General features: G+C 45.8%; 2 protein-coding genes and 1 long non-coding RNA gene across 5 annotated transcripts; 2 read left to right on the forward strand and 1 right to left on the reverse strand.

The window, feature by feature from the left end:
• Positions 1–28: 28 nt before the first annotated feature.
• On the forward strand, positions 29–1523 carry LOC100883227 (mitochondrial import inner membrane translocase subunit Tim21). 2 transcript variants are annotated; one of them, XM_003707339.3, is made up of 5 exons: positions 29–169; positions 461–665; positions 747–981; positions 1061–1160; positions 1234–1523. In XM_003707339.3, exons 2-5 carry the CDS (start codon positions 464–466, stop codon positions 1369–1371), a joined length of 675 nt encoding a protein of 224 aa, XP_003707387.2. In that variant the 5' UTR covers positions 29–169; positions 461–463; the 3' UTR covers positions 1372–1523. The 2 variants fall into 2 exon arrangements, with proteins under 2 accessions (XP_003707387.2, XP_012149989.2); XM_012294599.2 differs by lacking the exon at positions 29–169 and adding an exon at positions 208–225.
• A 150-nt stretch (positions 1524–1673) lies between these two features.
• Tg (transglutaminase) lies at positions 1674–11258 on the forward strand. Of its 2 annotated transcripts, none has more exons than XM_012294597.2 (10): positions 1674–2700; positions 7592–7941; positions 8009–8141; positions 8231–8460; positions 8611–8924; positions 9338–9607; positions 9670–9749; positions 9828–9972; positions 10043–10349; positions 10428–11258. In XM_012294597.2, exons 1-10 carry the CDS (start codon positions 2556–2558, stop codon positions 10731–10733), a joined length of 2280 nt encoding a protein of 759 aa, XP_012149987.2. In that variant the 5' UTR covers positions 1674–2555; the 3' UTR covers positions 10734–11258. The 2 variants fall into 2 exon arrangements, with proteins under 2 accessions (XP_012149987.2, XP_003707388.3); XM_003707340.3 differs by lacking the exon at positions 1674–2700 and adding an exon at positions 6924–7097.
• LOC143265231 (uncharacterized) lies at positions 6507–19863 on the reverse strand. Its single transcript, XR_013039529.1, has 3 exons — positions 19210–19863; positions 17873–18134; positions 6507–6926 (listed from the first exon to the last, which is right to left on the reverse strand). It is a non-coding gene; the product is annotated as an uncharacterized LOC143265231 (long non-coding RNA).
• Positions 19864–19865: the final 2 nt, after the last annotated feature.

Raw genomic sequence — 19865 nt, forward strand, 5'->3', positions numbered from 1 at the left:
ACCTAACTTTACTTAGTCTCTCAAATAGCTCATGAAGTAACCAAACATGATTAAGAATTGTCGGAGTCTCGTTTGAATTGATATTACTTTCAAATATAATTATTGAACTTTCGAAATAGTATATACTTTTTGTAAATGAAATAATTTTCTTTTGTGCGTATTTAAATAGGTACGTAAAAGTTAAGAAGGGAAGAAATATTTATTGATGAACATTTCGAGAATATGGTAGTATAATTTTTCCAATATTTTTTTTTACTTTAAGAATACTAATACAGACGTTTCGTAACATATGAAGTGTTTTTAATATTGTTTATGCGATAATACACATTAAATTTGTGTTTTTATGTTATTTTAATTGATCGTTTTATATTAGTTCATCGAGATGAGGTCTTCCGCTTTTTCGAAACAGTCATCAATTTTCGTATTTTTTTCGTGTATGCTACATTTATCGACGTTTTAGAAAATGGCTCCAGCAAGAGTAATCCCTTATATTTCATACAAAAGATTCGCAGCAATATCTAGTCTAAGAAAAACTTGCGTTTTTTCTTATTACAATGTAACATCTGGTTTTCGGCAAAACGCGTCGTACTGCACCAAAAAGACAATTGCAAAAGTCGATACCCTTGAACATGAAAATAAGATTCAAGTGGGATTTGCGGAAGTAGGTAAATTTCATATGTATACATAAAAGTATTTACACAAACAACTTAGTTTTTTGCCTCTCTGAATATTCTTTGTCGTTCCAGTTAAAGAAAACACCAAATCAGCTGGATATCTAGCTGTAATCGTTGGCGGAGTAGGAATCACGGCTTTCATGTTTTACATGATTTTTAACGAATTATTTTCCAGTAAAAGTCCAAACAACATATACAGTAAAGCGTTAGAGGACTGTATCAAACATCCTAAAATAATCGATGCTCTTGGAGAGCCTATCAAAGCGTTCAGAGAACACAGACAGCTTGGACGTAGAAGTCCCATAAAGTAAGAGTAAATTCCCTCTTTACAAATTTTCATCTTAACCTTTTTGTTCGTTTCTAATAAACTGTATCTAATTTTACAGGTATGTAATCTTTGAAAAGGATGGAGTAAAACACATGAGAATGAAGTTTTATATTCAAGGCATAAGGAGGCGGGGCACTGTAAACTTAGAAGTACAGGAAGTAAGACTCTCATTCTTTCTCATAGATGTTTATTTGGTTTTGTACAAAATTGATACGTCAAATTTATTTACAGAACGAATCTAACAATTATGTGTACACATACTTGTACGTGGTCATAGATGATCTAATGAAAACCATTGTTAAAATAGAAGATAACAGGAACCAACAGAGTAGTTCCAGCTATGATGAAACGCAATTTGATTTGAGCTAACATTTTAATTTATGTCAAATAGTATTTTATGCGCTTTAAAAAATACTTAATTTTAAATATAATTTTGTATAACGTACGTGAAATAAAATGTAGAGATACCGAAGATTACCGAATGACGATAGTTGTAAATGGTATGCTACAGAAGAAATCCATACATGTATATTTCTGAATATTACCATGATCCATTTCTGTGAAACATATGAGTAACGATATTCCTCTTTAAACATAGACATCCCGTTCGAAATATTCGTGGAAGTACTACTACGCTTGCTTTAAATGATTCGTTCTTCGCGATAATAAGTGTTAAAGTTCAATTCGGATGAAAATTTTCATCGTGCAAATGATTCAAAAACTATTTTTATGAAAGATTAGAAAATTCTCACAACCCATTCCATCATGTTTTATTTATTGCACGTATTTCATACTTCTCTTCGTAAAATTGCAACGCGTTTAAAACATACGCTATTATAAAACATAGTGGCATCATTGAGAATCTTTTGATCATTAGATGGAGAGGATTAGGCTGGAGAGAAAGAGGCAAACAATGGAATGCCTGTGTAGGAAGGTGAATTCGCCGATACCATTAGCGACCACCTAAAAATTGACCGAAGGCTGCGGGGAGATCTTGTAGTTTGCATCATTCTCGATGCCAGCTAATTCTCTGACAGTCGCTCATCTACTTTCGAGCAGATCGACGCAACGTGTCGTCTCTATCGGATCGCGATCGCGCTTAAAATGTGACGTGGTATCATCTGTTTACCTTTCATACAAGTTTTTAGTAACTTTTCAAATTCGTTGAAACTATGTATATTTAAGATTTATCGGAAACTCGTCATTTTACAACCATCGTTGTAACGTTGTTACAAATTTGAAGGAATTATTAAAAAGAATTTGTTGTGAATTCAGATACGCTTCCGTGAACGATAAAATTATCCCTTTTTTTGCGTGACATTCGATCGATTAGTTTAATTGTACTAGATGCCCTTGATCGAATAATTGTTGCTCCAGGATTCTCTTCCACGATTCGAAGCAAGCACGTTTATTTGATGAATCGGCACGAGACGAAATCGAACTCAAAACGTTTGAACTATTGATGCTTTTGAAATAGAATAAAAACGTTGACACAGCGGAAAAGGGACGGAAAAATAGAAAATTTTGTCGCGCTCGTATGGAATTGAAAGAAAATGGGCAAATTTTGCAAGTGTTGTTCGTGTTTCTCAAGATTCAGTGCAATCTTCCGACCGGAGACTGTAACTGACAGTCCGCTGAAGCCGTTATGCACCAAACCAGAGTGCCTTCCACGGCCACCACCTGCATCGCCTAATTCTGGTAAGTAGAACAACACCTGTAAGCGTCAAAACGCGATATTTAATTTCTCTTCGATTTCGAGCGTCGTTCAAACATCCGATTAAATCTCCTTAACATATCTACGAAAGACGATCAGCTTTCGTAAACGAAGGGTCAAAGTTGTCCCTTTTATCATGACGTTTTTTCAGCGCGATAACTGTAGATTGCAACTCGACAAATAATTATTAGTTTAATAGAGATTGATAGAAAAAATGCTGGTTGCATCGCGATTCGATAGTTAGTCTTTCGAGAACGTTTGTACATATAGGTAGGTACGTGTTTGACGATGAAAGTATACAGTCTCGATCCAAAAGGCCGCGTGCGCGCGAACATTCTTTACAGCCGGCCGCGTAACACCAGTGGTATACCTTCGACTCGTAAATCATGGTATAGCTACTTTTTATTTCCCGCTGGCATAAGTTAATTTTCTCTTGTCTCGCCCTTTCGCGTCCATTGATGGCGCATGTGACCCGTGCTCGAGAGGGGTTAATTGCTCGTACTGTCGGATAAATGATATCAGAGGGCGCGTAGCAGTGGCACGTGTCGGAAAAGAATGGCACCGAATCGGTGCGTGGGTGGTGAACGATGTCATTATTGAAATTATATCATCGAAACGGGAGGTCATAGCCGGTCTGCAATCGTATTTCTTTCTTCTTCTCTAAATAAATTTCTCGAAAACCAGAGCTTCCATGATTCAGTGGATAGAATTGGTCTCCGCGTAATGATTCTAGTTAACGTTTCGGATACACGGAGGCACTTAATTCGATGTAAGCAAAACGCAGTGCTTTATCGTGCTTCTATTTCAACGTTATTACGGCTAACTGGCCGTGAATACGATCTTCAAAGTTTCCAGCGTTCGGTACGAACAGTTGTTTTTCCGGTTGCATACTAAAGCCTATTTTAAGAGACCACGTGCTAGCGGATCGAGTACCCCTCTTCCGATACTTTGACGAGCTAGAAACGTGTTTTCGATTTGTTCGGAGCTATGCGAAACCTTGCATCGTGTCCTTCTTGCCGATGATGTCACCGTGTTTCCGTATAAATATATCACTTTCATTCATTTACACGCGTGCCATTTGCTTCTTGGAAATAACTGTACTCGCGCGAACGGCGTTTTCGAATTTCGTCGTGTTTCGCTTCGGACCAAAGTCGTCTCGAAAATTTACGAGAAATTTCGGAAAACAATGTTTCTCGATGGTTTAAGGAACGAGTTCCGCCGGGAATTAGCAAGCAAACAAAAATCCGTGTTCGTTGCTCGAAGACTCGGTCGCTAGTGTTTTCATCAGAGAAAATAAACTTTCCGCCAGATGGTAAATTTCAGTTTTCGCTTCTTTCGCGGGAAATCCTTTCGAATCGGTTCGCGTTCCACTCTCGTCGAGATTTTTACTCTCGTTTCTTTTTTTTTTTACGTTAAACCTTTTGAACGCGTACTCCACGATCGTTGTCGATACTTTTAGATTTAACGATCGTTTGCAAAACACGATCCAGGCGCGAACATCGCCACCAACGAAAGTAAGTTTATGCGGGCGACACTCTGACCATTTAAAGGTGACATCACCTTTAATTATGCGCGCTCGCTTATTATCGTAGCTCCTTCCGAACACGACGAATTACGCTGACCGAAAATGGAGCAACCTTCTCATGATTCATCCTCGCGATTCTTTTCGTCTCCATCTTTTTGCTATCAGTCAACTAATTTCGTAAGGAGACGTAGTTTATATTCTTGTTGCGACTTCGCCGATAAATAGTCAATTTCGACACGGGAAAGTTTAACGCGATTTGATAAAAGAACCGCAATTAAACGTACGACTATAGAAACCGCGCATCGCGGTGTTAGTTGTCGGAATGCATAAATTTCCAAGATGACAATAGAAGAAAAAGAACAATAAAGAATTAGTAATCTTGCAACGTCGTCGCTTTCGGATCGGAAGGATGTTGCGTGTTAATGTTTAAGCACGGATAAAGCTTGATTAACGTCCGAAGAGTATAATTTATTACAGGATAAGCATCTCGAGGAGTTCCAAGATTTCTTCAAAACGTTCGTCTCTGTCGTTTCGCATTCGAGGATGCAACAATGCTGCGCTCGATAACGAGAATGCTAATTTTATACGGCTATTGCCAGTCGAGTAACGCGGACAAAAAAATAACTGCTGCATAGAAAAGATAACTCGCCGTTTTGCCGGCATAATTGTGGCCGCTCCGTGAAAGTCGTAACACAGACCTTCGTCTAATTACCGTGCGTTACGCGCGTTCCTGTCGCCAACGGGACTTCCCCTTTCTTCGACCGATTTCCTCGTTACGTCGTTAACAACTGTCTTCGCGCGTTATCGTTATTCGCGAGGTCTTTGTATTCGATTACAAAGTCAACCAGGAGATGCACGTATCCTCTGAAAATGTACGGCCGAGAACGAAATTATCTCGTATCGCGTTACAACCTTTGTACCGCGGTTTTAGATTAATCGTGATTCACACCTACGAAACGCGTACACGGCGTTTCAAAATGTTCGTAGAAATCGTTGTAATTTGCAAAGCACAATTGGTACGCGATACGCGGTAAACCAACTCGGGACAAATAACGATGACGTAAAAAGTTACGTCAAAGTCGCGAACGCCCGACATCGATTAATCGCGGATAGGCGAGGAACGCGGACGTAAGATTTATCGCTTCGCCGTTTAATCTTCGACGGTTTTCACGCTGAGAAAGTTTGATGATCGAAGATTCCCCGTCGCGGTATTCACCTTCTGCTTTTGATAATACCTAATGCGTTAACGCGCTCGTACGCGATACGCGGCCGAATCAATTAGCAATTAATCGCGTAATAACCGGCAACAAACGATTACGTAATAAATATCGCAGCGAACGATCGAATTACGAAGCACTTCTACGTTGTGGTCGTCATTCGATTACTTGGACCGGTTTCGCGGGAAACCGATGCTATTTTAGCTAGTCGGTAAGCCACGAGAAGTTCCGAGATACTTAAACGCATACGCGGTTGTCGGTATTGTTTTCGATTAAAAATAACAACGCCAGCCACTTGGCTATATATATCCGAGCAAAAGTACACAGCATCGTTCTAGAATGCAGATTATCCGTAACGATCGATGACGCTCGACGTTGCGCTTTTCACGCGCAACGCAAGGGTTGAGATATTTCTTCGTTTCTATCTTCGTCTTCGCAGTTTCGGAAAGCGGTCGAATTTTCGCGAAGTAACGTTAACGAAAACATCGGAGAAAATTCAAGTTCGCACGAATTTACAAGAAGGGAAATTGAATTTTGTCCAATTCGAGGTAACTCGGTTGAGCGCGTTAAGGAATTTGAACGCGTGTCGCGAAAGATTGACCTAGACATTCGTCGTTCATCTATTCTGTCGTTGGCACGTTATTTACGAGTATTCGCGGAAACGCGTTCCGTTTGTTCCGTGCATACGTTTTTGCTCGTTTCCTCGTCGAAGGTGAATCGCTGAAATACGCGTTACGGCGCGTTGGCAATCAAAGACATACAGAGAGAATCGGGTGACGGTCAATGCGAGCGAGTCCTCGTTTCTGGTACCCTTCGTTCGACGACGAAACGCTAAACGAGTTCATTAGAACGACACGAGTTTCCTCGGTCAAGGTTCGAGTCGTAGATGGACACGATCCTGTCAGTCGCCTTTCATCAGATTCTTAGGAGAATTAAGTAACGAGAAAAAATCTTGCGAAGTCTTGAGAAGCTAATTGCTTCGATCTATACTCGTCAATGCGAAACGACAATATGGAAATCGAGCAATTATCTTTTCCAAAGTCGGCGAACGTGTCAGCGTTTCGATTTACGGCTTTTCCTCGACCTTCTTCCGACCGACTTTCCAAGACGCGCGACTCACCGGTAGTCCGCAACTTCCGGCGGGTACACCTTCGACGGATGTCATCGGGTGTCGTTCTTTCGTGGAATTCAGGAAAGTAATGATCGACGATTGTGCGTAAATTACGACGTGTAATTGACAGAATGAAAAGTAGGTGACTCCTACTGGCAATCGGAGTCATCGATGACACCATGTATGGCCGCGCTCGTCGATATAGAAAGATCCTTGATGGTTCTCCTAGAATGCAGCAACCCACTCGACGCCGTGCGTCGCGTCGCGTTTCTTCCCGTCGCGTCCCGTCCAGTGGCGTGTTCCTTCCTCTTGATCGACGAGGAGCGTCATCGATAGCTCAGTGATTTCACGGAACTCCTAGGAATCAAAAGACTTTGGTGGGAACGACGCCGATGGATTCAGTATTCCGTTCGTTTTCGAGGGACGAGCTCGGTTCTCCAAATCCTCGAAGGATGTTTTATAGATTTTACGATCGTTACCGGTCTTTCGACGATCGCCGATTCAGGCCGTTTCCGTACCGATTTTATTGTGAGTGTTCTTCCTTGTCTCTCGTACCTTTCCTCGATCAGCTTATTCTCGATTCACCCCCTTTCTATCGTTCGATTAATTTTCTATCGTTTAATTAATTACGAACGATCCTTTAGCCATCGTCGAAATTACGTAACGGGTTATGTAGGGTGGTAGTCGAAATGTTTGTCGGTGGTGCCTATTAGAAAACGTAAAATTGTAGGACAACTGTTCCGTAACGACTCGAGTTTTACCTAATCGATAGTAACAGAAACAATGCGAAAGGAAAATAGATCGCGTTAAAAATAATTTTTCGAAAAGAGACGTAATAAATTATTAAGAATTTTTGCTCGTTGCATTCGAGCTGATTTACATCGATGGCTTGGCAGTTTGCCACTTATAAGAAATTTGGTATCGTACGTTTTCGGATAGTTAGGAATCCGCGAGTTAGGCAAAGCATCGATCGCCATATCGTGCTTTCATCGGAAACTAACGAGATTTGATACGTGTATCAGGGGAAGACTTTGGTGTTCCGGTGTTGACGATCATAGACGTGGACCTATGCATACCGGAGAACGGAGACTTGCACAGGACGTCGAGATACGATTTGATGACTCGACAGGACGATAAGTCGAGGCTGGTCGTTCGACGGGGACAAGAGTTTTATCTGCACTTGACTTTATCCAGGGACTACGATCCGAACATTGACGGTATGTCGATAGTTTTTACGGTGGATGGAGTGGAGAAGCCGCAATACGGTCACGGAACTCTGGTGGCCATCGCTGTCCTATATCCTGGAGAAGTATCCGAGGGTTCCTGGCAAGCCACCATCGACGCGATTCAACCGAACTTTCTTCGATTGAAGGCAAGCGATTTTTCGTTAATTCTTTGTCGATGACAGGCTCGCTGTGTTAACGGTAGAATAATTTTAGATCGTTCCATCCGCTAACGCCATAATAGGCAAGTGGAAAATGGATATCGACACTAAAAACAGAAATTTGGACGGCGCTATCAGCTACACGATGAAACAACCGTTTTATTTGATCTTCAATCCTTGGTGCCCAGGTATCGACACGTACAATTTCAGGCGCACGCGTTTTCTTCCTCTATTCTCTCGTAACGAATACGCTAGAATTTCCGAGAATTTCTTTCAGAGGACATAGTGTACATGGAGGATGAAGATCAGCGACAAGAATACGTGATGGCGGAGGATGGTTTGATATGGCGGGGAAGTTATAATCGCTTGAGGCCAACGGTTTGGAAGTATTCGCAGTTCGAAAGAGATATATTGGACTGTGCTCTACATCTGATGATTCAAGTGGGAAAAGTTCGAATCTCCGGCAGAAGCGATCCCGTCGTTATATCTCGTATCTTGTCCGCAGCCGTGAGTACTCGACGAAAATAATTTATAGCGCCGAATCGAACGTTACAGTTGCCAATTCGACGACCAAACATACGAGTATACCTTCACCTGTCCGTTTGACCAAATATTATTTTTATTATACGTTTTCGGTAAACGATTCGTGTGCTACAGGTAAATTCGCCGGACGATAACGGGGCTGTAATGGGCAATTGGTCCGACGATTTTGGAGGCGGGACTCCACCGACCAAGTGGTTGGGTTCGCAGAAGATTCTGCAGCAGTATTACAAGACCAAGAAACCGGTAAAATACGGACAGTGTTGGGTGTTTTCGGGGGTGTTGGCTACCGTCTGCCGCACTCTGGGACTTCCGTGTCGTGTCGTAACCAACTACTCGAGCGCTCACGACACTCAAAGCAGCTTGACCGTCGATTATTTCGTCGATGCAGAGGGGAAAGTAATGGAGGAGTTGAACAGCGACTCGATATGGCAAGTACTTATACGCTCGCTCGAACGAAACTAAAGATTGTAGGGATAACAAGACGTAGAGACCCGACTAGTTAATGGAACCTGCATAAAAGAAATAAACGGTCCGAGTAAATATACCCTTTGCGACATCGAATTTTTCATTTTTCACGATCGCGTCATTCGTACTATTACGCGAACAATAGGACGATATCGCAGAGGCAACAGAAACAGTAAGAGACGTTGAATTTGTGATCCACCCGAAATATTACGAGCACGCGTAACGATTGTAAATCCACTGCGTAAGCGCAAAAATGAGTTGCAGATTTAAATCGCCATCAACACGGTGGTGTTCGATCACTCCGATCATTCGGCGTGTTTGGACAATCTATCCGGTAGCGACGCCGTCGTTTCTGATTCATAATCGTTCGTTACAGGAACTTCCACGTGTGGAACGAGGTTTGGATGAAACGATTGGATTTGTCGCTCGAAAATCCTGGCTGGCAAGCGATCGATGCTACACCCCAGGAATTGAGCGAGGACGCGTATCGATGCGGACCTGCTTCCGTGGCTTCGGTGAAGAACGGGGAGGTTCTTCGACCTTACGACAACGCTTTCCTCTTCGCCGAGGTGAACGCGGACAAAGTGTTTTGGCGATACAATGGACCAACCCAGCCTCTAAAATTGATTCGAAAGGACGTATACGGGTGAGTTTCTCGTTTCTTCGAGTCGATATTCGTTTAATATACCTTTGTTTCTCGACTTCCAGAATCGGTCAATACATCAGCACGAAGGCAGTCGGTAGATGGGCCAGAGAAGATATCACGCATACCTACAAATACCCGGAAAGTAAGACAATCCTCTTCGAGTAGAATTTTTCTTTTCAACGCGATCAAAATGACACGCCTCGTTTCCGTCGTTTCGCAGAATCCGAGGAAGAACGAGCTGCCATGTTGAAGGCGCTACGCCAAAGCCAGTCGTTGTTCAGTCGTTATTACTTGAACGAAGAATTCAACGACATCATGTTCAATTTCGAGCTACGCGACGACATAATAATAGGACAACCCTTCAGGTGGTTTCCGTGCTTTTCCCTCCGAGTGTACCTTTAAACGACTTTTTCGAACCGCGTTTTCTCTTTACAGCGTGGTGCTGCTAATTAAAAACAGAAGCAGTTACAACGAATACAGAGTGTCGGTAATCTTGAGAGTGGAGACTGTTCTATACACGGGTAGAGTCGGCGATCCCGTAAAGAGATCGAAGGTCGATCGATTGGTGAGACCTGGAGTTCTCGAAGAAGTGCGTATGGATCTTTCCTGGGAAGAATACGGGCCTCGATTGATGAATCAATGCGCTTTCAATATCGCTTGTTTGGCAACCGTCAAAGATACCAATTTCGAGTACTTCGCGCAAGACGATTTTCGCGTGAGAAAGCCTGACATCAAGATCATGGTACGTATATCGCGTGCTCCTCGTTCATTCGAGATCGAATAAGGAGGATCGATCTTATGTTTTTTTTTTTGTTGGTAGTTGGAGAACGAACCTATGGTTGGCGAAACACTGAACGCGACTGCGAAGTTTAGAAATCCGTTACCTATCCCGCTGAAGAAATGCAGATTTTTAATCGAAGGGCCAGGTTTGGATGAGCAGTTGAAGATCAAGCTGTCGGAATCGGTGGAGGTCGAGGCCGACGCGGAATGTTCCTTCTCTATGGTACCGAAATTCGAAGGACGCGCCACTATTGCCGCAAAGTTCTATTCGAAGGAGCTCGAAGACGTCGATGGTTTTATCAATTTTATGGTGAAACCGGCTAAACCTACCGCAAACGGCGAATGATCGCGTAGGAAATTAGAAGAACGCGTTCGGTACTAGCGTTGCATAGGGAAATGCTGCAGCGGGCATCTTGGAAACTGAGCGACACAGAATCCATGCTCGCAATTTTCACGGTGTGCAGCTTGTTTGAAGCATCCTGTATAAGTGTCCTTTCGATTTCTTATGAAAAATCCTCGTCACGCGAGCGCGACGCCCATGATTTTTCATTTTATACGCTTCGAAATAAATGAAACTCGTTTGAAACTGTCGTATCGTATAAAAAGAGTAGCGTGACGGTTACAAACGAGGTGCATGATCAGAAATTCAATTATTTTATCCTGTATTTTATTAAAAACGAAAGTCGCTTGGTATGCGCTCTGGTAGCGAACGCGTCAATTTGTCAAACGAGAGGACGAAGAAAAAAGAAAGAGCAAAGGACGAATAATCGTTCGACGCAAACATGTGTTCGTAGGTCTTCCATAAAATGTTCTCTATTTTTAATACTTGTTCTAGCTATTTTGTACGCAATAAAAAGATCGATGATCGATAGGAACGGTGTACGATTTGTTCGAAAGTCTCGACTTTGATTTCCTGCGGGATCGATACCGAGAGCTTTTAAAGCAAACGTCGGAAACGGACAGAAACGGCAGGATACCGGTTCGAAACAGGCTCCCACTTTGGCGCGATAAAAAATTGAATCGACGCGACAGAGAGGTACTCGAGCGGCGCGGATAGCCAGGACTACCGGCTCTACACGCGGCAGGCAATATTAATGAGCCACAATCGAGACAGTGATTGTGTCGTGCGCGTGATTATTCGGGATAAAAGAAAGACGGTTAAACGGCCGGTTCGAAGGGGCAGCGGAAGCAAGAGGATCATAAAAAATGAAGAAGAAAACCGGGGAGGAAATTGAACGCGGGACCGTAACGATTACGACGATGACGAGTATACGAAGTACGCGCGACGTCGATGTCGGGACACGTATCAACATCTTGGAAATTAACGTTGAAATATAGTAGACGGCGATAGCGACGAAGGAAACGTAGAACGAAAGAAAATCGACAAAAAATTCGTTCGAATTCGAAAGAGTTGCAAGATCGATCGAGTAATCTCGTTCGGCGAAAGCGTCGATCGACGAAGATCGAAAGGGGGTATCGTCGAAAGATTGATTTACCGACGCATCGAACGTTCCTCCTCTTTAGGAGCGTGCTCCACTTACCGCGACACGCTGCTACGAAGAGTCGGGGGAAAAGCGAAACGCGCAGCTCGAAATTGTTGAAAGACGAAACAAGGATATTTTCCTAATGGCCCGTTGTTACGATCCGAAGGAGTACGAGGCAGGATAAAGGAGGCAACTGTAAGCTGGTAGCAAGTGAAGACGAATACGAGGATCGCAGAAGGGAGAAAGAAAAATGATAAACGAAAGGTCAGAGTCGAACGGGATGGCGAAGAGAGAAAGAGAGAGGGAGGAAGAAGGATATGGGAGATAGTAGTGAGATATGTCTAAATACATAACCGTGACACGTGATGGACGTGTTGCGGCCCCTGTCTACAGGGGTCTCGAAGGAGCCTACGGGGCCCGTACCGATCTCCATTTGGATCCACGGGATTCTGGACTCGGCACCCTGCTACGCGCTATGCATCAACACCCAAGATCCATCCCATTATACCTCATCAAAATAACAAACACGCCTTCCATGCTAAACCAACATTCTTTTGTTCCCATCGAATATCCCAGGATCCATCAGAATCGCCGCGAACAGTGCGTCAGTGACGTATACGTTTTCATGTAGCCAGAGGCCCATAGGGGGTCTTCGCAGGCCTTAGAGAATCCCAGAAGATATCGTGAAATATTGTTCGATGGCAGGAGGTCGAGGGTGTGACCGAGCTTTTTCGAAACTTTTTTACCGGATTTCTCTCCCACCGTTCGCCTTCCTTTCCGTTTCTCGTTCTTCGCTAATTATTATTTATTCGTCCAGCTAATTAACTCGCGTCTCGCTTCGTTGGATACCGTTTGCCGTTACGTTTTCTTTACGCACGCGTCGCGCGATTAGGAAGCAATCGCGTTTTTCATCCCCCTCGAGAAACGAGCCCGTCGCTTTCAACCAAGTTACCTAGATGGCGGCACCAGACTCGACTCGGGAGGTCCCCTCCCCCAGAGAAGATCTTCCCGCTACGAAATTTAGAGCTCCGAAAACTGAAACTCTTTTAACGAGCCCAGTGAAAACCGATAAATTGGTAGAAGGCATCGATAACGTTCACGCATCGTTTCTAATTTATTACGAAATAAATAAACCCGCTGCGCGAACAAATTTCACGTAATCGTAAATCGTAAGTATACGCTATGCAAAGTAGCGCGATGATTAAAAAAATTAACATTAATTTGCCGATTCGAAAGTGGCGCGCATTCGCACGTGCGCGTAATGTTTCCCGTGATCAAAGAAATTGCTCGTAATAAAATTTCGAAACATTACCGCTCCCCGTCCTTTTTGCGTCCCTTTATTTCACTCGTCTGGCAAAGGTTTCTTTCGACTCCAGAACGAAAGGAATACCCAGCAAAAAGATGGCAAAATACGTGACTCGAAGCGGTAGTCGACGTTTCGGAGCGAACCTCGGTCGACTCGTGACATCCCTTGACAGCTTACCGTTTACTTTTCTGTGTTTGCTCGACGCTCGGTTACTCGGTTTTGTCCAAACAACGGTCGAACGACCATGTAACGACGAGAAGAAAGCTCATTCATCGAATCGACGCGATCGTCCAGCTCGACACAATGTTCCCGCAGCTAGAATACGGTCAAAGTCAGCTGACCGTCCTTTGTCATCCCGTATCTTCTTTGAAACGCGTCAAATTTTCCTTTCGTGGAGATCGACGCGAAATCATCCTGCCTCGGTTCCGTAACTAGCGCTTCGCTTTCGAATCGTTACGAAGCAGGTATTTGCTGCTATAAATATACGTAGAAAATTCGTAACGCGCGAACCGATATTGGTCGCCAAAAGAGGGTCATTACCTCAAATGTTCTAACGACTGAAATTTTGAAAAAAGAGAAAAAGAAACGGATATTTCTATAGAAGGGAGTAATTGGTAACTCTGTGGTGTTTGGAAACGAACGGAAGCTGCGTCGAGCGAAGTCGGTCCGTATCGTATCGAATTCGAATCTAATTTGCATCGCGCGATCGAACCATCGGGTCGCGTTTAGGCAGCTATAAGCCGGAACAGTTGTGTTCGGTTGGCAGCGTATTTGCGGGAGGATTTGGTGGACGCACGGTGGCAAAGGAGAGGGCTGATCGCGTCAGCCCGCCTTCGTTCGCGCCGCGAAGGAAGGGTGGCGTATAGCGAGGGATCGTAGGAGGGATACACCGAAGACGAGAACAGTTGGAGAGGAATACGGGGAGGAAAAAAAGGGTGCGAGGATACGGCGCGTCTACCTTATTACGCATGCACCCCGATCAACAAAGACCACGCTCGTTCGTCGACTAACCGACCGACTTGACTGACACGCTGTTTGCTCGGTGGTCCAACGCGAATTCCGTATCGTGTCGCGAAGCCGCTACCTCTAATCGGCGAACGATTTGCTCGAAAGGACGGAAACGCTTCGAAAGAGCAGCGGGACGATGCTCGTTAGCGGTTTCGTAGATCCTTTGGTAGCGACGCGCTGAAAGGAAACCGTGGGGATCGAACCGGTTCGAGAAACTGACCGAGTTCAAAGGGTATATTTATCCGAAGCAAAAAGACCAGAGGACAAAAGCTCTGGTCCGATTAGGGTCGAGCAAATGGCGTTTAACGTGCCGCGCGATCGCCCGCCTCCGTGGAAGAATCGCGTGTCAACGTTTAGCGAAATGAAGGACGGTTTAGGCCGGCTAAAAGCGTGTACTCGAAGAGGCTAGAATCGTGCGCCCGCGGGAATTCGCGGCCATTGTGTCTGCCATCTTTGATCGGTGTCTATTAGGTCGCCGGTTATGCTCGTGACGCGAAATGACAGGTTTGCAGCGAACATTTGGCCGGCGCGAACGCAGAAAGAGGAGCTTGGCAGCGCACAGAGTTCTGCGGTCTGCCTCGTTCCGACGCGATACCGACGGAACACCGGTAGCCGAACAACGATCGAACCGCAACCCATGTCGGATTCGTCGAAAAGGCCGATCTAATCGTCTCGCGTGCTTCTTCGTAATGGCTTGTCGTCCAAATTGACTCGATTTTGCAATAATGTTACAGGTATAATTTTCGCCAAACGGAGGACGCGTCCACTTAGCGAGCAATCTTCTTTTTCGAAGCCTCTATTGAACACCTCTTGTTCGGTCTATTTCGTTTTCGGCGAGTCTCGTGACCGACGCGAAGAACATTAGATAGAGCCTTTTAGAGGATACGTATAGGGATCACGAGACGTAACGCTGCGGGATGTTTCGTTCAACAGATTACTCGTTATGGCCGGTTAATTTGTAGGAAACATTAGTTTCGATAATCAACGTGTTTTAGACAATGACGAATCAAAGAGCGTGCCACCGGAAATGCATAATTGGATGACGATCGCGAGCGATTAAATCGTCGAACAACGATTAGCGAGTTAATCGGCTGAACGTTTCTCGGCGAGAAGATAAGAGTGAATCTCTCCTGCGGCGTAAGAGACGACGAATGCGTAACCGAAAAATGATCGACGAACGTTCGCGCGATAAGAAAGTAGCTTTTTCGAGGACAGAGACGGATAAAACACGATGCGCTTCGCGTTCGCGGGTTAGAGAGCGGTACGCGTTTGGTCCCGAGGGAGAGATCGCGGGCTCGTGTAGCCGGTTGACATCGAGATCCAGTGACGTATCTAATTGGGAGCAATTTAACGGCGAGGGCGGATCAGTAGGATAAGCCGTAAGCCGACGAAGCCGCTGCACGAGATCACCCTAGGCTTATAACTGTCGGGAGATCTTCTTCGGACCTCTCTCTTTTCTACCTATCCACCCTCGTGCACCCGCGTGCTTCTGTTTGCAACCAGCGTATTCTGGCCCGTGATACGACAACCCTCTTCTTCTCTTCCCCTCGAGCGGATCGCCTCTGTTACCCTCGCCTATCTACCAGAGAATCCGGCGTAAATAATGCCGATTATCCCCCCGGCAATTGTTTTATCGACCGAGCTGTCCCGCTCGAAGAGCAATCTCGAAAGAGGGTGACTCCGTTCCGCGCCTCACCTCCGACCTTTCCCCGAATCCCCCATTCCGTTGACCTTACACAGATTTACGAGTCGCTTCGCGAGGGGGCGAACACTCGCAAAGTAAATTTTCCCCGTCTTCTTGTTACTCTTTCGAGCGCGAGCGCTTTACGATGGAAAAATTTCAGAAAGGTTTCGTCGAGCAGTTCTCGGTCGATGAATCGCTCGGTCGATGTTCTTACGGCCGCATCGAAGAAGACGAGAGGAAAGGCAAAACCGTCTTGTCCGTGGTTCGATTTTACCAGTCCCGCGACGACGATTACTCTCGCGACCGAGAATAGGATCGGCGGAAAAAGGTTTCGATCGCGACAATAACGCGTTTATAATTTTCGAAGGGTTCTTCTTAATAGTTTCAGTTCGGTCGGTTTCGCGAACTTCCTTTCCGAGCTTAATGGAACTCGCGGTCGTTTTCTACTTGCCCCCACCTACATTCCCCTCCTTGCTAATTATGAAATTACCCAGAAACCACTATGGTTACTCTCTCTCTCGCTCTCTTTCCTCCGGACTCTCGAAGCAATATTTGAGCGCGAATTATGCCGATACTCTCTTCATCCTCCTCATTATCCCTTCTCTAACCTTCCCGCCCTCGTACGCGCTCTCGAGCCCTCCTTTCTTCTTCCGCTTCCATACGCTTCGCCTCACCGCCATCATCGATTCGCTCACCCTTTACCTTTTGTTCTCGAACGAACAACCGCTTCTTATTCGATTAACCGACGCGTACAAGTACCAACGTTTACCACCGGCGTTTTCCTTTATCGAGAGCTCGAGACTCGATTAATATTCACGAAGGGCCGCGGCGCAATATTCCGCTCGAGTCTCTCGAGCATCTTCCGCTTTCGACCCTGTTTGCTCGACATCGATTCGCCCGGTACGCGTTCGCGTAGAAATTTCGTCCAAGATTCGAACCGAGAAACGATCGTTCTCTCGACGTGCAGATTCCCTCGACTCCGACGCTCTTAATGGCTAAATAAGTCTTCTCGATTAAAAAAGTAATTTCGATTAGGGTCCCCGAGCGACTGTTCGGTATCGGGTAAATAGAGGCCGCGGGGCTGAGAAACCGGGACGAAGCTACGTTCGATCGAGGAAAAAAGTGAAGGGGAGAAACCGAGCTATTTTTCCCACTTTTCGCGCTAAAATTTTCCTTTTCGCGATGCTTCTCTCTCGATCGGTTCAGGGATGCTGCTCTCGTTCCGCCCTTCTAACGACGAAACAACACCGATCTATTGTACTGTATCGTTTCCGAGAGATTTTTGGCACCGATAGGATTACGAGGGAGGATTCGTCGACGAAAAAATCTGCAGAATTTTCCTCGATTCCCCCGGGGTGGCTGACTCGCGAACGAGTCGCTCCAAAGATATACATATTTATTTATGCGCGTATTAGTATTTATGTCGGGTGCGGAGCTATACGCTGCTCGAGGCACCCCGTGGCTCTTAGGCGCGGATACTTCAACCGGTATTTGTTATTCTAATGTCGCATTATATATTTGTTTGGGGGCGTGGGCGAGTAACCCAAAGTGTGAAACACGTTGTAACGCGTAGTCGGTCCTCCTGGAATCCCATTCCGTTGGTTCTTAGCCCTCTGTACCGCCCCCTCGAAACACCCGTGAAAAGCTTTTCGTCGACGCCAACGTGATTTCTTTTCACCTCTGCGACGACGACGACGACGACTCGCCGGACGCCAAACGTTTCGTCTATATCCGAGTTGACGCAACGACCGACTTCTCGCGCTTCTGGACAATTTATTCCTTTTATAATCCGTCGGTGATCTCTCGGTCCGAGGGAAACGCGAGACCCATCGGTTCTCGTCGAACGACCCTTCGTAAAGTCACGAAATACCGTGAAAATGGGCCAGTATCTCCGGCCCAGAGATTTTTATCTTCGGAGAGTCCGCGCGACCGCCTCCCCCCGGAATTTACAACTCCGATATTTCCTGGTCGTGTTCGGTGTTCCTTCCTCTGAACAAACTTACTATCGGTAGCGACGATAAAACGCTGACTTCATTATGTCCGTCCGTGCATCCGACCCGTAATTAATAGCCGCCTCCGCGTCGAATTTCTTTTCCACTTGGACTTCGGACGAGTTTGCCTCGTAATTCTTCGCGCGATTTCGTCGAGACGAATCGAATATTCTTCTTGACAGACCAGGGAGTTCGTCAGAATAACCGGACACCGGTACCAAACCGAGTTCGATCCTCGAATTTTTCGATTCCGTTGCTACGAAGCTCGACTCGCCTGGCCAATTAATAAACGAATAAATTAACAGCCGTGGATGCGAAAACTGGTTTCCTACGAGGTTACCGCGCGAATAAGCGTCGCGCGAAACTTGACGCGTGTAACTCGTTCTTCGCGAACAGGTAGCGAGTCGAAGATACTCCTACGTTTGAAATAGTAATTGCCGTGTGATAACACGAGTTTTTTAGTTCGCCGTTTTAATAGGCTCAAGTTCGTTGCTTCGTTACTCGAAAGTTCGTAACAGTCGATAGACAGTTTGTAGTTTACGCGCCCGTTGACGAGCGAACGAACGATAAACCGACGGATAATAAAAAGTTTAACGCGTCCTTAAATTATAAGGTTCGCTTAACGATATCGGCCAATGTCTGGGCGGGGGGTGATTTATCGATTCGACGGTGGCACGACTCGCGAAGCGCGTAACTCGAGGAAGAAAGTTTGCTAAACGAACACGCTTCGATCCTGACGCGATAGCGCTTCCTCCGACTCGATCTTCGCTCTATCTCGCGATCCCGCCCACTCTCGATGCGCATACATTTTCGCGCTTTCCTTCGGCGCCGCGCGTCGACGCGCTCGCGTGCCGATTGCTTTCTCGCGATCGTTATCTTGGCCAATCTTCGCGTTTCCCTGCGCTAAGCGTTCGTCGACGATTCCCGGTAGAATAGAGAGGAATCCCGTGAAAACGAATCAATTTCGAGGTTTGGCGCGACAAGATAGATAATTCCCATTCGTTACTACTGCTCGATTTCTACTTATCGCGTACTCGTTTGTTCTACTCCCGAATATTTGGTATAACCGATACAATCGTACAGACGATAAACGAGTAAATCAATTCGTTCACCAACAGACGTTCGATAATTGCCTACGATTTGTCATCGTAGGATAATGTCGGGTCACGGATCGACGACGGTGGTCGCGTTTAGGAAGGAAACGCGGAGTCGATTTCGAGCGAGGCAGCCGTCGATCGAGAATCGACATCGTTATAAGCTACCAATAGGAACACACCCACGAGAACGAGCGCGTTTCTTCCCGACATGAGTTATTCATCGAGTATATGCCTCTCCGGCCTGCCTCTTACACGTGTTCTAACGTCGCGCGCGTACACGCATCTTCTTGCCGCCCTCCCTCGCTTCGCTCGTTCTTCCTCTCTTTCGTTATCCTCTTCGTCTCGCTACTTTCGAACCCACGCATTGTAATCCAGGCTGATGGGAGCCGCACGGGGAAAAGAAAAAGGAACGCGGCGGCGGAACGTGTCGCGCGCGGCATGTGGCCGCATTATGTACGCTTTGCGCTCGCGGTCGCGATCGGAACTCGTGAAGCGCGGACGAGGAATTCTAGCTCCGCGAGCGCAGCCTTTCCGCCGATCCGTATCTGCTTTAATTTGAATAATCGTCGTTCGCGTCGCGCCCATCGAGCATCGTTCGTTCGTTCGCGACTCGCGGCTTCGTTGGGCTCGAGTGCTCGTTCGTTGGCTTCTTTTCCCGGAACGGAGAAGCGACCGCAAAGATCAGAGAAGAACTCGGTTTACGTTTTCCACGCGGAACGAGAGAGAGGTCGGGCTCCTCGAGAAGACTGGCGCCGCGACGCTCTCGACGATCGACCGACCCTCGACCGTTCTCGAGTAGCTGCTCGAGTATACGCGGTGTTCCTTCTCACGGAAAAGACCCGCCGAACACGGCCTCGTCGCTTTCCGTGTTTACTACTCGTCTGGTCAGACCTCGACGTCGCCTTCTC

Source organism: Megachile rotundata, chromosome 10 (genome assembly GCF_050947335.1).
Source record: "Megachile rotundata isolate GNS110a chromosome 10, iyMegRotu1, whole genome shotgun sequence".
Classification (NCBI taxonomy): domain Eukaryota; kingdom Metazoa; phylum Arthropoda; class Insecta; order Hymenoptera; family Megachilidae; genus Megachile; species Megachile rotundata.

Coding starts and splice junctions, on each gene's coding strand:
- LOC100883227 (XM_012294599.2), top strand. Junction 666..746: donor AGTGGGATTTGCGGAAGTAG/GTAAATTTCATA, acceptor TTGTCGTTCCAG/TTAAAGAAAACACCAAATCA. Junction 1,161..1,233: donor TAAACTTAGAAGTACAGGAA/GTAAGACTCTCA, acceptor ATTTATTTACAG/AACGAATCTAACAATTATGT.
- Tg (XM_012294597.2), top strand. CDS start 2,556: ATGGGCAAATTTTGCAAGTGTTGTTCGTGTTTCTCAAGATTCAGTGCA. Junction 8,461..8,610: donor CTCGTATCTTGTCCGCAGCC/GTGAGTACTCGA, acceptor CGTGTGCTACAG/GTAAATTCGCCGGACGATAA. Junction 8,925..9,337: donor TTGAACAGCGACTCGATATG/GCAAGTACTTAT, acceptor CGTTCGTTACAG/GAACTTCCACGTGTGGAACG.